At 36.9% G+C, this 20,474-nt stretch overlaps 1 protein-coding gene and 2 pseudogenes across 9 annotated transcripts in view; 1 reads left to right on the top strand and 2 right to left on the bottom strand.

The window, feature by feature from the left end:
* LOC106978664 (uncharacterized) overlaps nt 1-20,474 on the bottom strand; it is a 139,021-nt gene that overhangs the window by 2,737 nt on the left and 115,810 nt on the right. For all 9 annotated transcript variants that reach the window (XM_053211959.1, XM_053211955.1, XM_053211961.1 and 6 more), the window contains 5 exons: nt 19,665-19,769; nt 18,959-19,012; nt 18,479-18,583; nt 9,769-9,822; nt 8,958-9,062 (listed from right to left, as the gene is read on the bottom strand). In XM_053211959.1, the coding sequence (XP_053067934.1) occupies nt 8,958-9,062; nt 9,769-9,822; nt 18,479-18,583; nt 18,959-19,012; nt 19,665-19,769 (423 nt within the window). The remainder of the gene's footprint in view (nt 1-8,957; nt 9,063-9,768; nt 9,823-18,478; nt 18,584-18,958; nt 19,013-19,664; nt 19,770-20,474) is intronic.
* LOC113597917 (NEDD4 family-interacting protein 1-like) lies at nt 6-8,882 on the bottom strand (annotated as a pseudogene).
* LOC106978665 (iron-sulfur cluster assembly 1 homolog, mitochondrial-like) lies at nt 12,875-13,494 on the top strand (annotated as a pseudogene).

The following is a 20,474-nucleotide window of genomic DNA, read 5'->3' as shown; positions in this document are numbered from 1 at the left end:
GAAAGAATAGGCACAGTTCAGGATAGAGAATGAGTCACAAATAGATACAGGGGTCAGACTTTCCTTTGTGTGACTGACTTTAGAAATCTATCCACTTTAACCTTCAAATCATGATGACGTTAAGCAATGAAAACAGTTCTCGCTATGGTATAGAGTAGTAGTATGGTTTAGAGGTTCAAATGGCCTGGGTTCAAATTCTTGCTCTGGTGATGACTAGTTTTGTGGCCTCAAGCAAATTATTTGGCCTTTCTGTGCCACAGTTTCCTCCTCTGTAAAATGGGCACCAGCTGTCATCATTGTGTGTGGTGAGGACAGAACCTGGCACATCATTAGGGCTCAACAAATTTGAGCTGTTGTTGTTATTAGATCTACTTTACTCTTTCACTCTCAAGGCAACTGTTGGTTCATATGCTACAGAGGTGAAGCTCACATACCCATACTTTACTCTTCTGTTTTTGGCTCCTCTCATTTCTTATTTCTATCACATTTCCATTGTTTCCTTTACTTCTTACTCCCAAAGTTTGTCAGATCAGTGACCTAATGAGTAACAACAGGAATTTGCTTGTACCGTTTTTTCTTTTCCAACAGCACTTAATTTCTGAAAAGCAGGTGATTATTCCTCTGTGTTCTGCATCTTCTGTATCTGGTTCACTTCCTGCAGGCGTGCTCTTGTTTTTTTTGAGAGAGAATTCATAAATGCAGGAAGGCCTTTGCCAGAAAACATCTTTAGTAAATAAAGAGAACTCTGGTCCTGGGGAGATTTGAGATCATTTCTGGCATCTCCTGAACTTTTTCATAATTGACAAATGGTCTGAGAAACAGGACAAAGCCTAAAATCAGGAACACCTGCCAAAGCTCAGGATAGACCATCAAAATACCCAGAGAAATAGGTATAAAACTTGACAATCAAGATCCACTTAATTTGAGAGAGACCAAATCCTAGAATGGTCTCATACCTTTCTGTGGCTGAGGTGGTCAAGAAAAAGACATAAAAAACCCAATCCAGTTATAGGGGCATGCCATGAAAAAGAGTTAACATGAAAATCCTCAGTTGGTCAGCATCATCAAAATTATTCTGACCCACAAAATCCTCACCTCTTCCAGGAATCAAAGGGATAGTAGCTTCAGCCTTGGTTTTCATGGCTTCATCATAACTTCATCATAACGGTGCAGTGTCATAGATGGAGGCTTTGGAAACCCAGACTCATCTTTGTAGTCAAAATAATGCTGCCTTCTCTTCCCATATGGTGGAGGAGTTTCACCTGCAGTCTGTTCAAGTTCCCCTCACCCTTTCTCATTTTGCAACTGCTGGTACCTGCTCCCATAAAGCTTGTGCTTGAAGGTTTTGCTAACTTCCAAACTGGTATAATAATGTCTAAAATTTTAATTTTCTAGGAGATGGTATAAGAGTTACTTGTATAGATAGGCCTTTGTTAAGAAGATGCCATTTAGTTATTTAGGAAGATGATGCCTTCCTTTGTGCTTAAAGGAAAAGAGAAATAATATTCATAAACAAAAGAGGAGACAATTTTGGCATCCTTTCAGAAACTGAGCTTAAAGAGGAAGGAAATAATAAAGATTAGAGCTGAAATAAATGATATAAAAACTAAAAAAACTTCAATAGAACATATCAGTGAAACCAGGAGCTGTTCGTTCGTTCGTTCTTTCTTTCTTTCTTTCTTTCTTTCTTTCTTTCTTTCTTTCTTTCTCTTAAAATTTAAAATTAAAATCAGGAGACTATAGATGCTGGAGAGGATGTGGAGAAACGGGAACCCTCTTGCACTGTTGGTGGGAATGCAAACTGGTGCAGCCTCTCTGGAAAACAGTGTGGAGGTTCCTCAAAAAATTAAAAATAGATCTACCCTATGACCCAGAAATAGCACTGCTAGGAATTTACCCAAGGGATACAGGAGTGCTGATGCATAGGGGCACTTGTACCCCAATGTTTATAGTGGCACTTTCAACAATAGCCAAATTATGGAAAGAGCCTAAACGTCCATCAACTGATGAATGGATAAAGAAGATGTGGTTTATATACACAATGGAATACTACTTGGCAATGAGAAAGAATGAAATATGGCCTTTTGTAGCAACGTGGATAGAACTGGAGAGTGTCATGCTAAGTGAAATAAGTCATACAGAGAAAGACAGATACCATATGTTGTGAAAACATATGGATCCTGAGAAACTTAACAGAAGACCACGGGGGAGGGGAAGGAAAAAAAAAGTTAGAGAGGGAGGGAGCCAAACCATAAGAGACTCTTAAAAACTGAGAATAAACTGAGAGTTGATGGGGGGATGGGGGGATGGGAGGATGCGGGGGTGGGAGGGTGGGGAGGGTGGGTGATGGGCATTGATGGGGGCACCTGTTGGGATGAGCACTGGGTGTTGTACGGAAACCAATTTGACGATAAATTTCATATTAAAATTTTTTTTTAAGTTTTAAAATTTTATTTATTTATTTATTTAATTTATTTTTAAGATTTTAAGTTGATTTATTTATTTTGAGAGAGAGAGAGAGAGAGAGAGAGAGAGAGAGAGAGAATGAATGGAGGAAGGGCAGAGAGAGAGGGGGACAGAGGATCCAAAGTGGGCTCTGTGCTGAAGCAGAGAGTCTGATGTGGGGCTCGAACTCACAAACTGTGAGATCATGACCTTAGTTGAAGTCAGATGCCTTATGAACTGAGCCATCCAGGTGCCCCTTAATTTAAAAAAAAAATTATTTAAATCCAAGTTAGTTAACATATAGTGTAATAATGGTTTCAGGAGTTGGAATTTAGTGATTCATCACTTACATATTACTCTCAGTGCTCATCCCAACAAGTGCCCTCCTTAATGCCCATCACCCATTTAGCCCATCCCCCGCCCACCTCCCTCCATCAACCCTCAGTTTGTTTTCTGCCATTAAGATTCTCTTATGCTTTGCTTCCTGCTCTCTTAAGAATCTTTTATGGGGGGCACCTGGGTGGTGGTTAAGTGTCTGACTTCAGCTCAGGTCATGATCTCAAGGTCCATGGGTTCACCCATGTCCGGCTCTGTGCTGACAGCTCAGAGCCTGGAGTCTGCTTCAGATTCTGTGTCTCCCTCTCTTTCTGCCCCTCCCCTGCTCACATTCTGTCTTTCTCTCTCTCAAAAATAAATAAACAATAAAAAAAATTTTTTAAAAGAATCTTTTTATGATTTGCCTCCCTCTCTGTTTCTATCTTATTTTTTCCTTCCCTTCCCCTATGTTCACATGCTTTGTTTCTTAGATTCCACATGAGTGAAATCCTATGATATTTATCTTTCTCTGACTTATTTTCCTTAGTATAATACACTGTATCTCCATCCACGTTCTTGCAAGTGGCAAAAGATCATTCTTTTTGATTGCTGAATAGTATCCCATTGTCTATATATTTTGCATTTTCTTTATTCATCAGTCGATGGACCTTTGGGCTCTTTCCATAATTTGGCTATTGTTGACAGTACTGCTAAAAACATTGGGGTGCATGTGCCCCTTTGAATCAGCATTTTTGTATCCTTTTGGTAAATACCTAGTAGTGCAGTTGGATCATGGGGTAGTTCTATTTTTAATTTTTTGAGGAAACTCTACACTGTTTTCCAAAGTGGCCACACAAGTTTGCATTCCCACCGACAGTGCAAAAGTGTTCCTCTTTCTCTGCATTCTCACTAACATCTGTTGTTTCCTGAGTTGTTGATGTTAGCCATTTTGACAGGCGTGAGGTGGTATCTCGTTGTGGTTTTGATTTGTATTTCCGTGATGATGAGTGATGTTGAGCATCTTTTCATGTGTCCGTTAGCCATCTTCATTGGAAGCCATGTCTTCATTGGAAAAGTATCTGTTCATGTCTCTTGCCCATTTCTTCACTGAGTTGATAAGTTGAGTTTGATAAGTTCTTTATAGATTTTTAGGAGCTGGTTCTTTTAAAAGATCAGCAAAATTGATAAACTAGCCAGACTCATCATCAAAAGAGAGAGAGAGAGAGAGAGAGAGAGAGAGAGAGGGAGAAAGGACTCAAACAAACAAAATCACCAGTGAAAGAAGAGAAATAACAAACAACACTACATAAATACAAACAATTATAAGAGAATATTAGAAAAAACTATACGCCGACAAATTAGACAACTGAAAAGAAATGGATAAATTCCTAGAAACATATAACCTACCAAAATGGAAGCAAGAGGAAATAGAAAATTTGAAGTGAATGATTACCAGCAAGGAGATTAAATCAGTAACTAAAAAACTCTCAACAAACAAAAGACCAGGATCCGATGGCTTCACAGGTGAATCTCATCAAACATTTAAAGAATAATTAATGCCTATTCTACTCCAACTATTCCAAAAATAGAAGAAGGACAAATTCCAAATTCATTTTATTAGGTGAGTATCACCTTTATCCTAAAACAGGATAAAGACACCACTGCCAATATTTCTGATAAACATAGATGCAAAAATCTTGAACAAAATACTAAGCAAACAGAACCCAACAATACTTTTAAAAAATCATTCACCGTGATCAAGTGGGATTTATTCCTAGGATGTAAGGGTGGTTCAATATTCGCAAATCAATCAACGTCATACATCACATCAACAAACGAAAGGATAAAAACCGTATGATCATCTCACTAGATGCAGAAAAAGCACTTGATAAAGTACAACATCCACTCATGACACAAGCCCTCAACAAAGTAGTTTTAGAGGGAACACACCTCAACATAATAAAGGTCACATATGAAAACTCCATGGCTAACAAAGACAAGGATGTCCATTCTCACCACTTTTATTCAACATAGTACTGGAAGTCATAGCCACAGCAATTAGACAACATAAAGAAATAAAAGGCATCCAAACTGGTAAGCAAGAAGTAAAACTCACTATTTGCAAATGACACAATACTCTATATAGAAAACCCCGGAGCCTTGTGGTTTTTCATTGCTGAGCAGACCCCAGGAAAGAAAGTGTGCAAGCTCATTTTGAGCTGCCTCTTTTTGTAGTCTTAAGAGAGCAGAGCACCTGTTGTCTGACTATTACCCTCTATGTTTCTGTAGACAAGTCTTGTCTATACCCCTCACCATGGCTCAGCTCCAGACACGCTTCTTCATGCTTGTCTGGATTTGTTCAAAATCTCCAGACATGCTTTTGAACAACTTTTTTTTTGGGGGGGGATGGGGGTGGCCAGGGTCTGCAGTCTTTTCATTACTAGCAAGATATTGTTCTTGATTCAGAGATATTCACATAGCATTTCCCACAGGTGCTTATCTTTACTTCATCTGTTGATGTACAGAGATTCTTTTTTTTTAAGTTATTTATTTTGAGAGAGAGAAAGAGCAAGTGGGAAATGGGCAGAGAGAGAGGGAGAGAGAATCCCAGGCAGGCTCCGCACCATCAGCACAGAGCCTGATGTGGGGCTTGAACTCATGAATTGTGAGATCATGACCTGAGCCAAAATCAAGGGTCAGACGCTTAGCCTGCTGAACCAGCCAGGTGCCCAAGAGATTTTGATACATAGTTACTTCTAAATTACAAGACTGTCATATAGTCTTCTTGTTGAAAAAGTCTTTGAACTGGAATAAGAATTCTTCTTGTAATAAGAGCTTTGCAATACCAGTATATGGATGTTTGTCGTTACCCAAACAGTTGTATATTTTTCTAAATTTGTAGACTGAACATTGATTTCTTTTTGTATAAATCTAATAATTAAGTCATTGTTCTTAAGTTGAAGATGTAAATGATTCAGACTTCAGATTTTTAAAAAGTAAAAATCCAAATAATTTAGTGAGAGAATTCTTTCAGAAGTATTTTAGTTAATAGATGCAGGAAGAATGAAGAATTTTTACCATTTTGTAACTCCAAGTGAAATAATGGGTTTAAGTAGTGATTATCAATAGCTGCTAAAACTATTAATTAGGTAAAAGGCTGACAGAAAATATTATGATGGATGGGATCAGAATGACATCATCAGAGTCCAGATGTATATTTTCACATCATATAGAAAGAGATACAAAAAAAACCAAAAAAAAAAAAAAAAAAAAGAGATACAAGCTAATGCACTTCCTCATGTGATGCAATATGAAGCACATGATACTAGGTGTAAATATTCTTTCTGGGGAAAAAAAGCAAACCTGAAATCTAATCAAGTGTTTAGGTCTGCCTAGTGTACAGAATGTGTAGGTGGTAGAGGAACATTTAAAGAACTCCCTGGAGGGCTGCCTGTGTGGCTCAGTTGATTGAGTGTCTGACTTTGGATCAGGTCATGATCTCACAGTTCATGGGTTCAAGCCCCACATCAGGCTCTGTGCTGACAGCTTGGAGCCTGGAGCCTGGAGCCTGCTTCAGAGCCTGTGTCTCCCACTCTCTCTGCTCCTGCCCCACTTGTGCTGTCTCTCTCTCTCTCTCTCTCTCAACAATAAATAAAACATTAAAAAAAATTTGAGGAACACCCTGGAGATGTAATCAATGAAATCTAGAATGTAAGAAATATTAGAAGAGATGACCCAGTTTCTTTAATAAATAAATGGCAAGAAAAAAGGGAGGGGGAACTGTTAAAGTTTAAATAAAACATACTAATAAAAAAGAAAACCCTAAAGACTTCACCAAAAACTACTACAACTGATAAATGAATTCAGTAGTCACAGGATACAAATCAATAGTCAGAAATCTGTTGTATTTCTATACACTAATGATTAAGTAGTAGGAAGAAAAATGAAGAAAACAATCCCATTTACAACTGCACCAAAAATAACAAAATGCCTAGGAATAAACCTAATCAAAGAGGTGAAAGACCTCTACTCTGAAAACTGTAAAACATTGATGAAAGAAATTGAAGAAAACACAAATGAATGAAAAGACATTCCATGCTCATGGATTGAGAGAACAAATATTCTTAAAATGTTTATACTACCCAAAGCAACCTATACATTATTGTAATCCTTATCAAGATATCAACACATTTTTTAACTAGAAAAAAACCCTAAAATTTATATGGAACCACAAGAGACCCCAAATAGCCAAAGCAATTTTGAAAAAGAAAAGCAAAGCTGGAGGTACCACAATTCTGGACTTCAAGTTATATTACAAAGCCGTAGTAACCAAAACAGTATGGTACTGGCACAAAAAGACACATAGATCAATGTAACAGAATAGAAAACCCAGAAATACACTCACAATTATATGGTCAATTAATCTTTGTCAAAGGAGATCAGAATATCCAATGGGGAAAAGATAGTCTCTTCAATAAATGGTGCTGGAAAAACTAAACAACCGCATGCAAAAGAATGAAACTGGACCACTTTCTTACACCATACATGAAAATAAATTCAAAATGGATTAAAGACCTAAATGTGAGACCTGAAGCCATAAAAATCCTATGAAAGAGCACAAGCAGTAATTTCTCTGGCATTAGCCATAGCAACATTTTTCTAGATGTGTCACCAGAGGCAAGGGAAACAAAAGTAAAAATAAACTATGGGGACTTCATCAAAATATAAAGCTTATGCACAACGAAGGAAACAATAAACAAAACTAAAGGCAATCTACTAAACGGGAGAAGATAATTGCAAATGACATATCCAATAAAGGGTTAGTATTAAGAATATATAAAGAATGGATACAACTCAACATTCAAAAACCAAATAATCCAATTTAAAAATGGGCAGAAGACGTGAACAGACATTTCTCCAAAGAAGACATACAGATGGCCAACAGACACATGAAAAGATGCTCAACATCACTCATCATCAGGGAAATGCTAATCAAAACTGCAATGAGATATCATCTCCCGCCTGTCAGAATGGCTAAAATAAAAAACATAAGAAACAAGTTTTGGAGAAAAAGGAACACTCTTGCACTGTTGGCGGGAATGCAAACTGGTATAGCCAGTGTGGAAAAACAGTATGAAGGTTTCTCAGAAAAGCTAAAAATAGAACTACCCTTTGAATTGCACTACTGGATGTCTACCCAAAAAATACAAAAACACTAACTGAAAGGGATACATACACCCCTATGTTTATAGCAGCATTATTTACAATAGCCAAATTATGGAAGCAGCCCAAGGGTCCATAGAGAGATGAATGGATAAAGATGATATGGTAAATACACACACACACACACACACACACACACACACACACACACACACACCAGAATATTATTCGGCCATAAAAAGAATGAAACCTTGCCATTTGCAACAACATGGATGGAGCCAGAGAGTATATATGCTAAGCAAAATAAGTTAGTCAGAGAAAGACAAATACCATATGATTTCACTCATGTGTGGAATTTAAGAACCAAAACAAGGAGAGAGAGAGAGAGAGAGAGAGAGAGAGAGAGACCGACCAAGAAATAGACTCTTAACTATAGAGAACAAACTGATGGCTACCAGAGGGGAGCTGAGTGGGGTGATCATGAAATAGGTGATGGGTATTAAGGAGTACACTTGTGATGAGTACTGAGTGAGGTATGGAATTGTTGAAATGACTATATTGTACACCTAAAATGAATATATCACTGTATATTCACTACACTGGAATTAAAATAAAAACTTAATAAAAAAGCAATTGAGCTTAACAGAGGGGGGAGTTTTGAGGGTTCAGCTCTTAGAGGGATAAGGATTAGGAAAAGGGAACCCCCCAGGGACAATGTAAGGAACAGTAACTCTGGGAGAGAACAGGAATTTATGAGGACTTTTGCAATGTTTACTGAGACAAGATATAAATCCCTCTGTCCTTTCCCTTCCCAAATCATCAGTAACATCTTTCGTCAATACTGATTTTGTGGAAAAGGATTCTTTTTCACAGCTGAACTCTGTACTTGAATAGTACAGAGTAAGAGACTGTTCAAGCAAGAGCTGGAGGATGGGTGCAGGTAACAAATACCTGAACATGTGTCACTTTAAAATATAAAGATCATAAATAGAACCATTAAACTGAACTCTCTGGAGGTCACAGATGCAGCTCACCATCAGCGGGTAGTAACTTTTGTCGTTCCAGACATTCCTTATCGTTGACTTCTATCCCCATGTCTCCAAGAATGTTTTTCAGATCTGTGGCATCAATCTTTTCTCCTTTGAAAATACAGAAGGTTTATAGGTGAAAATTATAGAAATTAATTACTCAGTATTATGTAAGTTTAAGAGGTTCATAAGAAAATGTTATTGGCCTATATGATATGTACTTTTAACTATACTTAAAATAGCTTATATGGCATCATTCCCAGTTGGGGATTAAAGAGTGAAAGTAAAATGGAATGTGGAAATACAGTGTGTCATTAGAAGTCAAAGCAAATTTGTTCCTAAATTATTGATATAATAAAGGCTCCCTTAATTTGGGGGATAATGAACAGAATAAAATCTAGTTACCAAATTGGATAATGAATTGCCGAAAGAAATGATTATGGCAGGAGATCTTATATTGACTTATGTAATTGATTGTTGACAAAACCACATTATCTTGAGCTTTCCAAAACTTTACCTTATTTATTCATGTGCTTACCTAAAATTTAGCTGTTTACATGTAGGTGAAGACATATATACATATATGAGAAAAAAATCTGTACAGTACATAGGACATGTTATCAAAAGCAAGTCTTATAGTTTATTTTTCAAACAGATAATCCAAGATCAAATGGATTTTATCAGGCAGAAATATTTTATATTTTATAATAACTGGGTAAAATGGCAAAATTAATACGGACAATAGACTACTAGGAATATAAAATTTTAAATATGATTTATTATAAAGCATTAGGGTTTCAGTGTCATAGAAACTCACCTGTAAACTCTTTCATTTTCATTGTCACATTTTTCAGATCAACCTTCCCACCACCTGTAAGACAAAAAGCAGTCACAGACCAACAATGAGACTGTTCCTTCTGCTTTCTCTACTTATGATACCTGTCCCCCAACTAGAACATTGATATCATCTTGAATTTTAGTTCCAGACTATTATATTACATTTTTATCATATTTACTTAGACATAAGAATGCTTTTTAAAGTTTTCTCCTCCACTTTGTTTCATGCATCTCAGTTTTTTCCCCTGTATTCAGATTCTGTTATTTTGTTTATAGTCGGTTTTTTGTTCTCCTGTTAACTATTTATACATTTCTTTTGGTTCCTGATGCTGTAAAATTTTATATGACTGTTTAGGTACAGGGTGAAAATATATTTTTTTAATTTTTTAATTAAAAAAAATTTTAAGTTTATTTATTTTGAGAGAGAGAGAGAGCGCACACAGAAGCAGGGGAGGGGCAGAGAGAGAGGGAGAGAGAGAATCTCAAGCAGGCTCCACATTGGCAGCACAGAGCCTGACACAGGCCTTGATCTCACAAACCCTGAGATCATGACCTGAGCGGAGATCAAGAGTCAGACACTTAGCCAACCGAGGCATCCAGAGGCCTGAAAAAAATTTTTTTATTTGACTTAGCTCTCAGTGTTCCCTTTCAATATAGGACAACAGGGAAGGAAGGATAAGAAGAAATGAAATGATAATATATAAATAATTCTGGGAAAACATTGTATAAAACAAAAACAGTATCATCTTGAATGAGGAGAAAAATCCAAAATAAAATCGGATTATGATAGATTAAGGATGCATATTGTAATTTCTACAATCACCTTTGAGGCTCCTAAATTAACAAGAAAAATAAAAAATAATTAGTCCAAAAGGAAGGCAAGAATGGAAGGAAACAGAAAGTTGAACATGTGGTACAAAAACGGGAATTCAGTAAAAGTAGATTTAAACACAAATATGTCGGTAATCTCATAATTACCACTAATATTGCAAAAATGATTTTCAGATTGCTAATTGTTTAGGGTTTTTGCATGCTAATTGGTTAGGATTTTTGCATTGTTTGTTTATACAAAGATTAGCCTGTGATTTTCCTTTTTTGTGTTGTCTTCATCAAATTTCGGTATAAAGATTATGATAGTTCCATAAATCAAACTGGCAAGTGTTTCTTGTTTTTATGTTTTTTGAAGAGTTGAGTAACGTGGAAATTATTTCTTACTTATATGCTAGGTAAAATTCATCAAGGAAGTGATCTAAGGCTCAAAATTTAAGAATTTAAAATATCTGAAATCTAAGGATTCAGAGAAGTCAAAAGTAAAAGGATGGAGAAGTATAGACCATACAAACACTAAGCAAAGGTAGAGTAGGAATATTAACATCAAACAAAATAGGCTTTAAGAAAAAGCTTTTCTAGTAATAACAAAAAGAAGTTTAATTCACCATGAAGATGTTATAATTCCAAACTTGTATGCGCGTATTAACACGGTCTCAAAAAAACAAAGAAAATTATAAAATCATAATGAGAAATAAAAATCCAAAATTACACTGAGAGAAATTTTTTAAAGTTCATTTATTTTGAGATAGTGTGCGAGCAGAGGTCAGGGGCAGAGAGAGGGAGAATCTTAAGCAGGCTCCACGCTATCTGCACAGAGCCAGATGTGGGGCTCAAAGTCACAAATTAGGAGTCATGACCTGAGTCATAAGCCATCTAGGCACCCAGGGGGAGATTTGATACATCTTTGTCAGGAGTTAATAGAATAAGCAGATATTAAGATATTAAATCCTTAAGACTTTAGGATATTTGAACAAGAAATGTAACAAAGTTGATTTAATGGAGATATAGGCAACACCGTACCCAATAATTTCAGAATGCATATTTTTTCACATAGGGAATATTTAGCAAAAATCACCATGTACTGGATTATAAAGCCAAATCTCAACACACTAAAAAGTAATGGCTATAAGCAATTCAAAAATAACAGTAAGGAAAGTGTCCCTTAGAAGAGCACTAAATAGAATAAATCACCTAGGAATAAAGTTAACAAAAGAAGTACAAAGATCATACTTCAAACACTGCAAAACATTGTTGAAAGAAATAAGACAAAACTCTTAGCAAAATAGGAATAGAAGGGAACTCCTTTAATCTGATAAAAGTTATATATATAAAACTTCAATAAGGTAATACTTAATGGTGAAATATGGAAACGTTTCTCTTCGCGATCAGAAATGAGGCAGGCTGGGGCACCCGAGTGGCTCAGTCGGTTGAGTGTCCGACTTCGGCTCAGGTCTTGATCTCATGGTTCATGGGTTCAAGCCCCACATCGTGTTGACAGCTCAGAGCCTGCTTCAGATTCTGTGTCTCCCTCTCTCTCTGCCACTCTCCCACTCATGTTCTGTCTTTCTCTCTCTCAAAAATAAATAAACATTAAAAAAATTTTAATTAAAAAAAAAAAAAAGAAATGAAGTAGGAACTCCTGGGTGGCTCAGTCGTTTAAGCATCTGACTCTTGATTTCAGCTCAGGTCACAATTTCATGGTCCTAAGATCGAGCCGTGGTGCTGAGCATGGAGCCTGCTTAAGATTCTCTCCCTTCCTCTCCCTCTGCCCAGCCCCCACTTGTGCGCTCTCTCTCTCTCTCTCTCTCTCTCTCTCTCTCTCTGTCTCTCTCTCTCTCTCTCTAAAAGAAAAAAAGGAAAAGAAATGAGGTAAGGATGTCCGCTATCATCACATTTACAATACTATACTGGAAATTCTAACTGAAGCAGTAAGGCATGATGAAGAAATAAAAGGCATAATGATAGAAAAGAAAACTGCCATTATTTGGAAACATAATTATATATGTAGAAAACTCAGGAGGATATTCAGATAATTATAATTTATAAAAGTATAGAAAGGTTGCTGGGTACAAGGTCATTACACAAAAATCAATATATTTATGTATCAGCAACAAACTGAAAAAGAAAAAAATTTAAATATACCATTTTCAATAGTATAAAAAATACCTAAAAATAAATCCATTGCATTAAATGCAAAGCTTTACCTAGAAAATTATACAATAGCCAGCCTAGGACACCAGAACACCAAGAAGATGATGTTAACTTTGTTAGTCCAAGCCACTGTTTGGACTGTGAGGAAAAGGAAGATGCAGGCCGACCCACCTGCCCCTACTCTGACACTTTCAGCAGTAAACAACTTCTCAAAAATAAGTTTGAACACATAGGTGTGAAAGTTTGTGTTCAAACCAGGGATTGTAATAGCTTTTCTTATATTCTAGAATATACCAAAACAAAAGTAGATTCCGATGGGGACGTTGTTCAAGATGGAGTCAGAGTGTTCATCAAAAAGAAAGCACAGCTAACACTTTTAGGAACAGAATTGGTCTAAGTTGAAGAGTTTGTGTTCAACAACCCCAACAAGAAAAGAAACTTGTGGCTGTGGAGAAAGCTTTAATATGTGAAACCTCGGGACTAGTCTGGCTGTAAGCTCCTGGAGGCTTGTGGAAGTCTGCGGGCTTACGGAAAAAATCACGTGACTGTTATATGCTCAAGGTTTATAATGTATAACTGCCTTATGAGGAAAATACAGTGATGCATTTTGAAAACGAAGCCACTATGTTAGACTCTAGATGATGTTATTTGTATTCTTTTTAGAGGACAGAAAATGAGAAGCCCTCACTTTTGGGGGGTCATTTTTCTACTTTTTCCCTTCCTTTTAAAAAATTCATGTGTAATTAACATTCAGTAAGTTTTAGATGTACAATATCCTAATTACACAATTTTATACATTTCTCAGTGCTCATCAAGATAATTCTACTCTAAATCCCCTTTACCTATTTCACTCACCTGCTCCACTCACTTCTCTGTTAAGGAAAAAAAATCCTACTCTGCACTTAACTCTCTTGAATCTTTTCTGTTAGAACTAATTCCATTACAGTTGCCTTTCTGAGAGGATTTTGGGAAATGTATTCTTAATAGGTATGCAGTCATTAGATCTCTGTTGAATGGCCTGACTCCAAATCCATTGGCATTTTCCTGACCAGTTGACAGCTTTTAAAATTTAGAGGTAGGAAGTTCTGACTTTTAATCATTAAACATTTTTTTTTAGTGCTCACAAGTTTATATTTTTAGGTTTGTAAAGATTCTTGTGTATTTTCTAAATACACTGACAAAACAGATTTGGAGGTTTACATACGTCTTAGGACACTTATACTAGGCAGGTAAATTACATTAAAAAGATTGGTCTTCATAAAAGATCTTCCCAGAGAGCATTAATATATTTTTTTAAGATTTTATTTAAATTCCAGATAGCATTAGGGGTGCCTGGGTGGCTCCGTTGGTTAAATGTCCAACTCTTGATTTCAGCTCAGGTCATGATCTCACAGTTTGTGAGTTTCAGCCCCTCATAGGGCTCTGTGCTGACAGCACAGAGCCTGCTTGGGATTCTCTGTCTCTTTAACTCTCTACCCATCCCCTGCTCACTTGCTCTCTCTCTCTCTCTCTCTCTCTCTCTCTCTCTCAATAAATAAATAAATAAACATTTAAAAAAATTTAAATTCCTGATAGCATTAATCTTTTCCCTCTGCTTTTACTGTGATTATCTTAAGTTCTCTTAGTCTGTCAATAAGATTTCAGCCACATCTATTTTTTACTTTGATGTTTATAATTTATTTAGTAATTCTATAATGATTGCTTAGTACTTTGTTTCTTTAGTTAGGCAATTCCCCTTGTTTTATTTTTAAAATTTAATTATTTTTTAATTTTATTTTTTATAGTTTCAAGTTTTAATTAATTTTTTTAAATGTTTTTTAAAATTTATCTTGAGAGAAAGTGTGCATGAGAGGGGGATGGGCAGAGGAGAGGGAGAGAAAGAATCGTAAGTCTGAAGCCAGGCTCCATCTCAGGACTGTGAGATCATGGTGTGAGCTGAAATTAAGGGTCAGATGCTTAAGGGGTGCCTGGGTGGTTCAGTCGGTTGAGCGTCCGGCTTCGGCTCAGGTCATGATCTCGCGGTTCGTGAGTTCGAGCCCCGCATTGGGCTCTGTGCTGACAGCTCAGAGCCTGGAGCCTGCTTCAGATTCTGTGTCCCCCTCTTTCTCCACCCCACACCTGCTTGTGCTCTGTCTCTCTCTGTCTTTCAAAAATGAATAAACATAAAAAAAAAAAAAGAGTCGGATGCTTAAAACCAACTGAGCCAGCCAGGCACCCCTCAAGTTTTTACTTAAACTCCAGTTAGTTAACATATAGTGTAATATTACTTTCAGGAGTAGAATTTAGTGATTCATCACTTCCATACAACACCCAGTGCTCATCACAAGTGCCCTCCTTAATCCCCATCACCCGTTTAGCCCACCCTCCCCACCTTCCCTCCAGCAACCCTGTGCGGATAAGCTTAGGAATCCCCCAGGTTTACACCAATGGGTTAACAAGGCATAAAGAAATACAGTCATAAAACGCTCACACCCAAGTTTGGGTAAACTAGATTGGCACTCCAAGAATAGGGGGGTGCAAAGACATCCTGAAAATAGGGAGGCACAAAGCTGCCAGGAATAGGGAGGCGCAAAGGCACCCCAAAATAGAGAGGGGGTGCAGAGGTCCCAGAATAGAGAGGGAGAGGCAAAGGCCTAAAATAGGTATGGTGCAAAGGTGCCCAATAGATAGGTATGTGAAATTTTTTTTTAATGTTTATTTATTTTTGACAGAGAGAGAGAGAGAGAGAGAGCATGAGCAGGAGAGGGGCAGAGAGAGAGAGGGAGACACAGAATCCGAAGCAGGCTCCAGGCTCTGAGCTGTCAGCACAGAGCCCGACACGGGGCTTGAACCCACAGACTGTGAGATCATGACCTGAGCCAAAGTCGGATGCTCAACTGACTGAGCCACCCAGGCGCCCCTGATAGGTATATGAAATGAGCAAGATTAGATATTCAGGGTGGAAGCACCCCCAAGTTAGTACTACAGCAGAAAATCTGCTTTCACTGGAGAATAGGGCCAGGTTAGGTAAATTGGTGAATTGGACTATGGACCGCTGTGCTGCAGGCAAAGCAGCCCCAAGCGGGAGATGGTTAACGTAAGAAAAGGTGCCTTATTAACCCTGAGGTTATTTCCCCTATCTGCCTTATCCCCTAGGCTGGCAAAGATAAACAGGTATGATAAAGAGCGCCCCCTGTCTGCTGTTAACAACCACCTACCCATCTGCCTGGTGCCCAGATTTTGTTTTATATTGACCCAAACCCCAAACACTGTATATCTTCAAAACCCCCCTTTTCCCTCACGTCCCCAAGTTAATGTTCCTAGTTTGTCTCTTTGTACACACCCATTACATTTGGGTGTAAGCCTTCTGATCTGAATCAATATGGGGCAAGGGCCCTTATTCGGGGCTCTTGTCTTTCCCCAGACATTATCCATCTCTTGCTTTAATCTTGTGTCCACTCTTTTGCTGGTCAAAAGAGAACTTCAGACTTAGAGTCTATGACACAACCCTTAGTTCTTTCTCTATCATTTGGAATCTGTTTCATGGTTTGTCTCTCTCTCTTTTTAAAAAAACATTTTTAATGTTTTATTTATTTTTGAGAGAAGAGCACAAGCAGGGGAGGAACAGAAAGAGAGGGAGACACAGAATCTGAAGCAGGCTCCAGGCTCTGAACTGTCAGCACAGAGCCTAACAAGGGGCTCGAACTCACTGAACTGTGAGATCATGACCTGAGCCAAAGTCGGATGCTTAACCGACTGAGCAACCAAGGCACCCTTGTCTCTCTCTTTTTTTTTTTATAAAAGAATTTTTTTTAAGGTTTATTCATTTCTCAGAGACAGAGCGTGAGCAGGGGAGGGGGAGAGAGAGAGAGGGAGACACAGAATCTGAAACAGGCTCCAGGCTTTGAGCTGTCAGCACAGAGCCCGATGCAGGGCTTGAACTCATGGACTGCAAGATCATGACCTGAGCCAAAGTCAGATGCTTAACCGACTGAGCCATCCAGGTGCCCCTGTCTCTTTTGGTGCCACCATGTTATGTAACCTTCTCATTTTGAGATCTAGTTTTATTGAATCCATGAAATTGCTCCGTAATATGAATTAATTGTCAAGTACTTCTTTTTGGTTGTTCCTTAGGTTAAACTGACTATATTACTACGAGATGGGGTTATTTGTTTTTTGCATGCTATCTTCCTTCCATTCCATCTTCTTTCCTTATTTTTCTTTTGCTATTTTTCTCTGCTGTGCTAATGCTAGAATTGGTGCCATATCCTTTCTTTTCATTTTGCATATACTTCAGCAGGTGTGTTCAGATTTTCATTTTATTCTCAGGATTTAATGTAACAATGTTTAGTTGCTCTTTTGATAGCATCTCAGACCAGTTAGCTTTCTTCAGCTAGATGCATTTCAAGAAAACTGTTCTACTCACTTCTATTGTAATCGGAGAGTGTGGTGATATGTTACATGGTCTTCATTATATGTGAGCCCTGCTCCCATATCTGAGGTTTGGTTTAATGTCCCAGCAGGGTTCGTTGCTCTAGTTAAGTAGAATGAACTCGGTAAAGACATTTAACCAAACCACAGATCTGTGCATGGGATGGTATTCTTGGGCTTCCCATCAGACCTTCAATTCTGCCTGTAGCTCTTTGTTCTTGTTCACTTTGTTAGGTATTGGAGGAAAGAAAAACTAGACAGATTTTGGTTTTTTCATCATCTCAAACTGGAAACCTCTGGACCGGTTTAGATAGTATTAAAATAAATTGAAGATTTGAAAGAACTTACTCCTAAAACTCTCTGTGCCTGTCACCTTTTGTTAGAGTGATAGGTGGTGGTGGACAGTTGATAGATGCAATTATTTGATAGGTTTTTGCAATTATTATTATTGGTCTCTCGATTTTTTTCACTTCTTTGCTCAACATAGGTAATTTATTTATTTTACGCTGGAAAAATGTTCATTTTATTAATATTCTCAACATCTTAATCTCATGTTATATATAACATATTGTAATAGTATTATTATGCTTGATATCTAGTATGTTTTTAAAATTCTTATTATGTTTCTCTCTATCCCTTTTTAGTCTTTCTGACTATATCAGAATAGCTGAGGCATATATACTGGAAATAACCATCCGTCAATGTTTTAAATATTTTTATTTTTTATATTTATTTTTATTAAAAACATTTTAAACGTTTTTATTTATTTTTTGAGAGAGAGAGAGAGAGAGAGAGAGAGAGAGAGAGAGATAACAGCAGAAGGGCAGAGAGAACAGGAGAGAGAGAATTCCAAGCAGGTTCCACACTGTCAGCGCAGAGCCTGATGCAGGGCCTGAACCCATGAACCATGAGATCATGACCTGAGCTGAAATCGAGTCGGACACTCAACCAACTGAGGCACCCAGGCACCCCAACCGTTAGTCAATTTGAATCATTCTTCATCATAGGCTGTTCTCTTATTGTTTAGTGTTTCTTTTGAATGTTTCTCATTCTGTTTTCATTTTCTTCTTTATTCTTTGATCTGAGAATGGTCTGTCAGTACTCTCACCAATTTTAATTATTCATAGTAGAACACTCTCTTAAAGAAGAGACAGGATGTACTTTCACGTGAAACTTGAATTCAGCCACATCCTTTAAAAAATGCCCTGTTGATACTAAATAAACACTATCACTGGTCTATGGATACTCTCAAACCCAAGCTGTCCTAAAGGGAATGCATTTTTATATACAATGCTTACCATCAACTGGTAGGTTTTGTGAAAAATCTTCAAGTTCTTCGTGTGACAGCTTAATCCCCATATTTTCCAGAAATGGGACGAGGTTATTCATAGCCACCTTTCCTCCTTAGGAGAGACAAATTATCATAAAAACAACCGAGATGTAGAAAAACTCTTTACTAATTCATGTATATTAATGGTTATCACTTTACTCATGAAGACTTTAAGGTCCAGTAAAAGCTAGTCAACGGTATAAGGAGGGTCAATTTTAAGACTAGATGTAGAGTCTCATCCTCAGACTATCTTTTTGTTCATATCAACATAGTGCAAGTTCGAAAAGGGCTGGGTAATTTCCTAGGGATTTATGGCATATATCACATATCCATAAATATTGGGAAATACACATGTGAAATTTTTAATGTAATAAAAATAAATCTGTGTATATGAAAAATAAGAGAATATCACAGATATATCTGTTTTCTCGTCATACTTCTCACTCACTCTGAAGAGCCTTCACACCATCCAGCAGCTTTTTTTGATACACCTTTCCTTCAGCTCTAAGAAAAGACATGATTCATGGTCAGAGAAAAATAATAAGGGAGATTCACCTAAATAATAAATATTCTACAATTTTCCCCCTATTTCCATAATTTCAAAAAAATAGACTTTTTAATGATTTTTCTGAAATGTACCTAATTTCCTCTCAAATAGTGACAAAGTTGGTTTGGAGAAAGATTTTTAATGAGGCAAATTTATTCACTTTTGCATAAAAGGCAAGGATTAGTGGCTTAAAACTTATAAAACATATCTCATTTGATTTATTTTTACCTCTGACTTCTTTCCTTACATTCTTTCTTTTTCCATTTTTACATTTTTCCACTTACTCTCAGGAATATTAATGGAACTAAGGACAACAATACACCTATCTTATTGGCAAGATTAAGGGAAATAGCTATTGATTACCATAATGAAAATGAAATGACCCTGATTTTTTGGGTCACTTAGTTTTTATTCTAAAATAAAAACTAAAATTTTAGTTTTATTCTAAAATAATTATTTAGAATTATTCTAAATAATGCTAAAAGTTTTCAAAAATGATTAAATAAAACACAACAACCTATAACAATCTGACAGCATTTTACAAGAAAATCTCACAGGCAAGTAGTCTAAACCCCTTGAAGTATACATATATATTTTAAATCCTTACCATCAACTGGTAGAGTTTTTACTAAATTAAAGTATTCCTTGTCTGTGACCTCAACTTTCATGTCTTTCAGAGCACTGTCTACATCACTGACATCAACTTGCTTTCCTAGAAAAGACAGAAATGGTGATAAAAAAGAACTTGCGAAGAACACAAAATTAGTGAGTTTGATTACAATCAAATGCTGTTAACTAGCAATATTTTTACGCATGTGCCATTAAGATAATTTCATCGGTACTTAAGAATCACATAATCTATAACAAACAAAAAAATTAAAATAAAAAAAACCTTTTTTTTAATGTTTATTTATTTTTGAGAGAGAGAGAGACAGAACATGAGTAGGGAGGGGCAGAGAGAGAGAGAGGGAGACAGAATCTGAAGCAGGCTCCAGGCTTTGAGCTGCCAGCCCAGAGCCCAATGTGGGGCTCGAACTCATGAATGTGATCAAATCACGCATGACCTGAGCTGAAGTCGGACACTCAACTGACTGAGCCACCCAGGCACCCCCCAAAATTAAAATTGATTATCACCTTGGCTGGTTTATAAATATATAAAAAGTAAAATAATAATTTGGGTCTTTTCTTCACAAAATAGAAATGTAAGTAGTTCTCCTGATGGTTTGAAATTGTAATTATGTTAGGAGCAGTATAATGTTAGGCACATAAATCGAGAAGGGTACAAAGATTACATGCCTTAATATGAATTAATAATTAATATAATATATATAAAAATACACATAGTGATACTTGTTAAAAAGTATGTTTCAAAACAGGTCCTCAGGCTTCCACAGTAATTTTTGTTTTGTACTATTTT

The sequence above is a fragment of the Acinonyx jubatus genome, chromosome E1 (assembly GCF_027475565.1).
Source record: "Acinonyx jubatus isolate Ajub_Pintada_27869175 chromosome E1, VMU_Ajub_asm_v1.0, whole genome shotgun sequence".
NCBI classification, from domain to species: Eukaryota; Metazoa; Chordata; class Mammalia; order Carnivora; family Felidae; genus Acinonyx; species Acinonyx jubatus.
The sequence above is the reverse complement of the archived record's forward strand: the minus strand, read 5'-3'. Positions and strand labels throughout refer to the sequence as shown.